The 8,945-nt window shown below is 37.7% G+C and overlaps 1 protein-coding gene across 1 annotated transcript in view; it reads right to left on the bottom strand.

The window, feature by feature from the left end:
* LOC106875340 (charged multivesicular body protein 5-like) overlaps positions 1-8,945 on the bottom strand; it is a 45,919-nt gene that overhangs the window by 2,901 nt on the left and 34,073 nt on the right. The window contains exon 3 of the mRNA XM_052973827.1: positions 3,331-3,377. Within this exon, the coding sequence (XP_052829787.1) occupies positions 3,331-3,377 (47 nt within the window). The remainder of the gene's footprint in view (positions 1-3,330; positions 3,378-8,945) is intronic.

The following is an 8,945-nucleotide window of genomic DNA, read 5'->3' on the forward strand; positions in this document are numbered from 1 at the left end:
GATGATGATGATATATATATATATATATAGTTCAACTGATAACTACCATAACTTCTATAAATAATAAAAAATGAGACTCCTGTTACCCAAATAGAAAATGTTCTAATAATAACTCCCCGAATACCAGGGTCAATGTAGAAGATATTAGTGATATCTGCATAAGTGGAAAACATAGAGAGTGGCAGCATGACTTTTTAAAACATAGACGTCAGGTAGTGATGGCCAATGGAGCCACCTCCAAAGAAACACAAGTAGCAAGTGGTGTTTCACAGTGCACTGTCTTAGGGCCATTCCTATTCATGGTGGCCCTCTCAGATAGCCACCCTTGCTAGCTATGCAGATGACAGAAAAGTCTCTCAGACAATACAAAATCCTGGAAATATTGAACATCTGCAGCAGCAGTTGGATGCAATATACAGGTGGGCTGAGGACAACAACTTGCAGTTTAATGCAGGAAAATTCCAGGCCCTATACTACCAGCACACAAAGCTAAATGACATGCAAACAGGATGCACTGGTCCAGGAGGAATTGGAATCCCTGAATCAAAATCAGTGCATGACCTGGGCATTGACATGAACAATGATGCATCTTTTCAAGTGCATATTACTAATTTGGTAATAAAATGCAAATAGCAGGCTAGATGGATCCTCCACACTTTCAAAACAAGAGAAAAGGAGACATTAATGATCCTTTGGAGGGCATATGGCCTCAGCTGCTTGGAATACTGCTCCCAACTATGGTCACCACACATTAACACATCAAAGTACTAGTTTATTTCAATATTGTAAAATTGTAAGAACTGCAAATAATAAAACGTGAAAATCAAACTAAGCTAGAATTTCATTGATTTCATCATCAACATCGTTTAACGTCTGTTTTCCATGCTGGCATGGGTTGGGCAGTTTGACTGGGGTCTGGGAAGCCAGGAGGCTGCATGAGACTCCAGTCTAATCTGGCAGTGTTTCTACAGCTGGATGCCCTTCCTAACGCCAACCACTCTGCGAGTGTAGTGGGTGCTTGTTACATGCTACCAGCACAGGGGCCAGAGGGGGCTGGTATCGACCATGACTGGATGGTGCCTTTTACATGCCACTGGCATGGAAGCTAGTCAAGGCAGTGCTGGCATCGGGCTCGTTCGGATAGTGCTTTTTACATGCCACCAGCACAGGGATCACAACAACAATTTCCATTTGATTGTGATTTGATTTATATATATATATATATATATATTTGTTTTAAATTAAGGTACCAGGCCAATAATTTTGAGAGAGGGTTAAGTCGATTTATATCAAACCTAGTGCTCAACTGATACTTATTTCATTGAGCCTGGAAAAGGATGAAAATTCAAAGTCAACCTCAGTGAAATCTGAACTTAGAACATGCTCAGCACACAAACCATTTTACCAGCTTACCACCCAATATATATAGGGGCAGGCATGCCTGTGTGGTGAGAAGCTTGCTTCCCAATCACATGATTCTGAATTCAGTTCCATTGCATGACACCTTGGGCAAATATCTTCTACTATAGCCTCAGGCTGACCAAAGCCTTGTGAGTGGATTTGGGAGATAGAAACTGAAAGAAGCCCATTGTATATATATATATATTTATTTATGAGTGTATCTTTGTTTATCCCACAGTGTTACATCCCAATAATTTAGTGTTTCAGCAAAAGAGACTGATAGAATAAGTACCGCGCTTACAAAGAATAAGTTCTGGGGTCAATTTCTTCAACTAAAAAAGGTAGTGCCCCAGCATGGCCGCAGTCAAATGACTGAAGCAAATAAAAGAATCAAAGAATACACACACACACACACACACATATTAATTACTTGAAAGGACATTGTGGTTCAATATGCAACCATAATACTGCAAAATAAATTAAATGCTTTATAAGTCAATATCATGTTCTACTGTGTCAGCAGTGCTATTACATCACATGTTAAGGTTATCTCTACAGATTTTCTGTAGAAATTATAGCCAGCGCTGATTTGTTATGACATTTTGTATCCAAATAAGTCTAATGTAAACAAAATTGAAGATGGGAAAATAGTTAATGGGTGTATATACATATTTAAAGAGTTCTTGCGCCTTCTTCAGCACCACATCTAACCCATTAACCATCCACAAATTCATTGCTTAAATAGCTACAAAATCTAGTGATGTAAAAATTATTGGATAGACTTCCTTCTAATCAGAAAATGAGATGGATAGATAATCATGAGCAGAAAGACTTTCCAGAAGAAATCAGTGTGGAAAGATTAAAGATCCAGTTAACATTCAGAAATTTAGAGAAGTGCAAATTGAAGCATTTGTCAATAGTGGGGAGGACAGAGAAATACAGCATAGAAAACAACTGTAAGTTCCAACAGGATATCCCACTTAGTGATTCTGAAATGAAAGAGGTACAGAAGTGCCACTGAGAAAGACTATAAATGTAGAGAATGCATGAGAGAAAGACACCCTTGCCAGCATGAATCCAATAGGACTAACTATTCTAGTAGACAGTAGCATAGCAGATAAAGCAATTAAGGATAAGAAAGTAAAGAAAGCTCCTGGTTCACCAGTAATTATGCAGAGATTTTGGAGTAGGATACAAACTAGTCACACATATAACAGATGAGGTTGTGCAGGAAGGTATCATGTGCCATGACTGGTATAGCAGTATTAGAGTCAACTGTTACAAGGGCAAAGGAAATACCTTAGAGATGGGAAACTACAGGGATATCAAATTGCTAGTCCAAGTCATGAAATTCATGGAAAGTTATAGCTCAAATGATTAGGGAGAGAGTTAGCCAAAATGAAATTCAGTTTGATTTTTGCCAGGAGGAAGTACTACTTATGCCATCTTCCCAGTGAGAACTGCAGTAGAAGTACCTGGTTAAATGAAATTACTCTTGTTGATACCTATCAGTCCCCCTCTTAATTAATCTCCTCATCCTTCATAGCATTATTAATGGGCTACTACTTTTTCAAAATCCTTTCTCACCTGATTTTAAAGCAGACATCTATAACTCAGTTAACTGTGGCTTTTACTAGTTTTGTTCAAAAGATATCTTTGCAGTATTAGTTAAGAAATCTTTTGTCTCTTATTTCCACTTTAACAGTAATGTCATTGATAATGTTTGAGATTGAGATTTTAACAAAGTTTTTAATTTTTGTTCCTTATGCACTGAAAATTTTTGGATTTGAATCTGTAATTCTGCCACTAAAGATTATATCAATAACAATGGATACATTTTTACATCTGAATGTAGAAGGTATTTGGAATATTTGAGAAACAAAAATAATAAACAGCTTATTTTCATACTTGAACATCATACATACTTACATTTTCTTTTGTTTCAATACTCGCATAGCCTTTTGCTTTACAGTATTCTGAAATTAAAGCAAAATATCACTTTTTAAAATAAAATGAAGATACAACAAAGCATGCACTCCTGCACAAGTATGAACAAAACTATAAATTTAGCATAAACCAGGAAGCTGAAGATTTCATTTTTCAATAATTTTTTTAACTCAACTAAAATGAAATAGTAAGATTAGAAGCATTGCATTTATAAAATAAAAGATGACTAAACCCAGCTCAAAATTACTTGTTTAATTCACACAAATGGCCCTTGAGAATCTTTGACAGAGTTCACTCAGTCAAAGCATTCAGGCCAGATCTCTGGTCTGAAGATAACTCCCTCCTTTCCCGGCAATCTCAGAGGCCCTGGAAAGAGTACTACCCTTCTGATGACTAAGCCATTAAAAAAAAAAAAAAGAACAATATGGTGTATAATAATTCTTAGAAAACAACTATTCAATTTTCCCAAATATAACATGATTAAGCATTGCAACCACCTTATCAGTGAGTTTTCATGCTCTAAGTTAGTATTTCTCAGCCATTCTGTTCCATGCCCCACTTTGATTTTCCACAAATTATACATCTCACCATGAACAAAACTAGGATGTAGCATACATATATTCAAAAGAAGTTTCAATTAAAATTTTATTGCAAGTTTTCTTTAGTTGTTACTTACATCCCATTCTGAAGTAACCTACAACCCATATCCCACTAGTGGAGCATACTTTAGGGTCAAGCTGAACTGATATAATAGAAGTGTATGCACTGATATGAGGTATGTAAATATGCAAAAGTGTTCATTTAAGTAAAGTTGACGGATAGATTGTTCTTGAGTGCAAAAGACAAGTGTCATGGTGATGATATACCACTTTTGAATTGTAGATGATTGTAGTAACAGTATTTTAGTAGTATTTTGTGAGTAAAAATTACAAAGATTAAAACATTAGATTTACAGTTTAGATTCAATCCAGTCAAAAGTAATTTATAATATCAAACCTCTTGGATTGATCAAATGAATATCTGTGGCAAATTTTAAAAAAAAACAATTCAAATCTAATCCACATCTGGCTTGTTAAGAGCAATTCAAATCTAATCCATATCTGGCTTGTTTTTGTGTCATACTCAAGCATCTAATTGACTTTCCTTACCACACATATCTACAGAGGTAATCTGAATAATTTTCCTATGAAGGAATTATATGGTTATAGAAACAGTGATTATAATTTTTTGAAGAATTAAATTTATTTATATTCTTGTATGATAATTATTTATTTAATATATTTTTGATGGTCTTTTTTTCTTTCTGAAAGCAACAGACTTACAATTAAAAACATATTTTCAATGAATGAAAGATGGGACCAAGGAATATGAGACAGTATGGTGGAAATGCAAAAAATTGTGTTCATTTGAAACAGGATGTCACGACAATTGTATCCAAAATACCACTTTTGAATTGTAGATGGTTGTAGTAACAGTATAATAAGAGTTTGGCTGAAGATGGTTGTAGTGACAATATAATAATAGTCTGGGTAAGAAAAAATATTCTCAAAGAGTTATAACCTCTGTAGGACATAAAAAAAATTCTCTATTGCTGGATCAGGTGATGAAAGTCACAGAGAGGGTCATAGCCCAACTAATTAGGGAGAGAGTTAATCTAGATAAGATGCAGTTTGGTTTTGTGCCAGGGAGAAGCACTACTGATGCTATATTCCTGCTGCAGGAGAAGTACCCAACCAAAGACAAACCTCTGTACTTGGCTTTTGTTACCATGGAGAAAGCCTTTGACAGGGTCCCCCATCCTTTATCTGGTGGTCAATGTGGAAACTAGAAATAGATGAGTGATTGGTGAGAGATGTACAAGCCATGTACAAGGATGAAGTCAGTAAGGTGAAGGTTGGCAACGAGTATAACGATGAATTCAGGGTACAAGTAGGGGTTCATCAAGGATCAGTCCTCAGTCCCCTCCTATTCATCATGGTCCTCCAAACAATAACGGAGCTCCTCTATGCTAATGACCTTGTTCTTATAGCTGAATCACTACCAGAACTAAAGAAAATATTTCAAGTATAGAAGCAACTTTAAGACCCTCTGATTAGGATCAGAGGGTCTTAAAGTTAACCTAGCAAAAACCGAAGTCTCAGTAAGTAGGAAAGCAGACAAATCACAAATCCCTTCAAATAGATAGTCCTGCTTGATCTGTAGGAAAGGCATAGGTAGAAATTCCATGTACTCGGTGCAAGCTATGGAAACATAAAAGGTGCAGCAATATCAGAGGAAGATTAACTGTGAAAATAGTTTTTGTGTGTGGAAGGTACACAGGTACAATAAACACTAAAAATGCACAGAAAATAGATTCTATCAAATTCCAGTGGGGTAAGCTAGAGGTAGTTGATAGCTTCTGCTATCTAGATGACCAAGTCAGTAGCAGAGGTGGATGCTCTGAGAGGGTAACTGTGAGTATAAGAATAGGCTGGGCAAAGTTCAGAGAGCTCCTACTTCTGTTGGCAAAGAAGGGCCTCTCCCTCAGAGTGAAAGGCAGACTGTATGATGCCTGTGTGCAAACAGCTATGCTACATGGCAGTGAAACATAGTCTGTGACTGCTGAGGACATGCCTAGACTTGAAAGAAGTAAAACTAGCATGCATCGCTGGATGTGTAAGCATCTTGAGAGAAAAGTTGGGCATATGAGGCATCAGATGTGGTGTGCAAGAGATATGACTGTGCTGGTATGGTCATGTGATGCATATGGACAAGGACAGCTGTGTAAAGAAGTGCCGATCTCTAACTGTGGAGGGAACCTGTGGAGGGAACCTGTAGAAGGCGTAGACCCAGGAAGACATGGGATAAGATGGTGATCTTGGAATGTTGGGTCTCACAGAGGCAATGTCTAGTAATCGAGACCTTTGCCTTGCTTGAGAAGACCCATCAAGTCAAGTGAAATCGTAATCGTGGCTGATGCCGGTGTCATGTAAAAAGCACCTTTCGAGCATTGGGCCTCATGGAGGCAATATGGCCAATGCTGGTGTCATGTAGCTAGCACCTGTGCCAGTGGCACATAAAAAGCACCTTTCGAGTGTTGGGCCTCACAGAGTCAAAGACAAATGACCAAGACTTTTGGCAATATGCCATGCTTGAGTAGACGACCCATTGAGCCAGTTGAAATCATACTTGTAGCAGGTACTGGTGTCACGCAACAATCAGAATGGTTGGTGTTAGGAAGGGCATCCAGCTGTAGAAACTTTGCCAAATCAGACTCGAATCTGGTCCAGCCCCTCAGCTTACCAGCTCTGGTTACACCATCCAACCTATGCCAGCATGGACAACAGACATTAAAATGATGATGACACAAGGTTTAAACTATAAAGTATATGTAAGCAGCATAAACATTACATAGTGATATGAGACTATGGTAGTAAATGTAGATCGTAAACCATTCAAATCAGTCTTTACTAGTCAGAAAATGCTTTTCATTAGAAGTGAAACTTCACCTCTCCTTTTCTACAAACTGTCTTTCAAACTTCTTTTTCTCGCTGCTTCTTTTAATTACCATTGTACTTATCAGCAGGATTGGATTTATGGGGGTGCCAAAAGTGCAATTGCCCCAGGCCTCCCCTTAATATTGAGAACTCCTTTCTACAAAGGATATGGTGCACTTCCCATCAATCTTGCATGAAGAGGCTACCTTTCAAACAACAAGCATCTGTACTGTTTAAAAAAATGTAGTGGATTCTCTTTAATGATAAATAACCAAAGATTTTCTCCACTGTAGTGACAACAGTTTATAGAATTAAGAAAAGCAGATTTTTCTACTTTAGTGACACCAGTCCCCAAAACCAGCATGGTGCCAGAGAAAAGTAAAAAACATTTATGTATGTATGTATGTATGCATGCGCGCGTGTGTGTGTGTGCGTGTGCGTGTGCGTGTGTGTGTGTGTGTAGAAATAGACTGAAAAATAAGTTTTATTGTCTCTAATTTTTAATTCCTGTTTCCAATGCAACTGACCAATGCCCTCAAATTGGTCGTTTCCAGATAAAGGGGTGCGCCCGCACGCGCACACACACACAAACACATATATTAGCACTGCTAAGCTTTATTACTTCAGTAAGTCTTCAAAATCTTCCAAACAGGTAAGTACAAAATATGTTCCAAAATTAAAATTTTGAAATTAGTTTTACTTATAAAATTACAGCTAAAAGCACTTTATTTTGGGCTTTAGAATTATTATATATATATTCAAATGTTTTTCATTAAATCTAACCATTTTTTCAGACAAAATTGCTAACTGGGACAAAATGAGTAATTTCTGATTCCTCATTTTTTTCCTTACTAGTTTCAAAACATTTTATTGTATTTTACATTTTGAAACATTTAATTCCAACTCTTATTTAATAAAAAAAATCTTCCCTTTTCTCTCCTTTGTTGTATTTTCACAATGAAGAAAAAGCAAGTGCATGTATGAAAAACGAAATTAGAATTTCTAAAAGAAAAGAGACATTTTCAGTCGTTTAAAATGTATAAAAGGAATATTTTTTATTAAAGAAATGTATAATGGGATAAAAAATATCATTTGTTCTCCCTTCTATCTACCATATAACAACAGTTTGTCACAGCAGCACCTTGTAAGTAAAATTAAATTTGAGGGAAATTATAATATCAGGTAAAGTAGAGCATAAAAAAAAATTCTTACAGCATGGCAAAACTATGAAAATGATGAAACAGGACTCTAAGAGCACCATATAAATTCCTCATAACTTTTTATATCATTATCATCATCATCATCATCGTTTAACATCTGTTTTCCATGCTTGCATGGGTTGGACAGTTCGACTGGGTTCTGGAAAGCCAGGAGACTGCACCAGACTCCAGTCTGATCTGGCAGTGTTTCTATAGCTGGGTGCCTTTCCTAACGCCAACCACTCTGCGAGTGTAGTGGGTGCTTGTTACATGCCACCGGCACAGGAGCCAGAGGGGGCGGGCATCGACCACGATTGGATGGTGCTTTTTACATGCCACCAGCACGGGAGCCAGTCCAGGTGGTGCTGGCATCGGCCACGTTTGGAAGATGCTTTTTACATGCCACCGGCACAGAAACCAGTCAGGGCGAGGGGGCTGGCATCAACCACATTCGGATGGTGCTTTTTATGTGTCACCAGCACAGGGACCACAACTACAATTTCCATTTGATTATGTCAGATCCAAAAGTACTTTTTGAGTTGGCTGGTTATGCGACACTGGTGTAGATTACAGCTGTGACCTCACTTTATTTACTGCGTCTTCTCAGTCACAGCATATTTCCAGAGGTCTCTGTTTTTCTTCATTTCCTTTGTGAGGCCCAACATTCGAAGGTCATGCTTCACCACCTCATCCCATGTCTTCCTGGGTCTCCCTCTACCCTGGATTCCTTCCCCTATTTGGGAATAGCACTTCTTCAAACAGCTCTCCTCATCCATCCGTCTCTCTTGCATTCCACATCCAATTCTTCTTATGTTCAACATTTCTCTCAGGGCGCTTACACTTTGTTATGTGTGCACACTGACATTACACATCCAGTGGATCATTTCACTGCCATGAAGCATGGCAGTTTGCACACATACAT

This window comes from Octopus bimaculoides, chromosome 17 (assembly GCF_001194135.2).
Source record: "Octopus bimaculoides isolate UCB-OBI-ISO-001 chromosome 17, ASM119413v2, whole genome shotgun sequence".
NCBI lineage: Eukaryota > Metazoa > Mollusca > Cephalopoda > Octopoda > Octopodidae > Octopus > Octopus bimaculoides.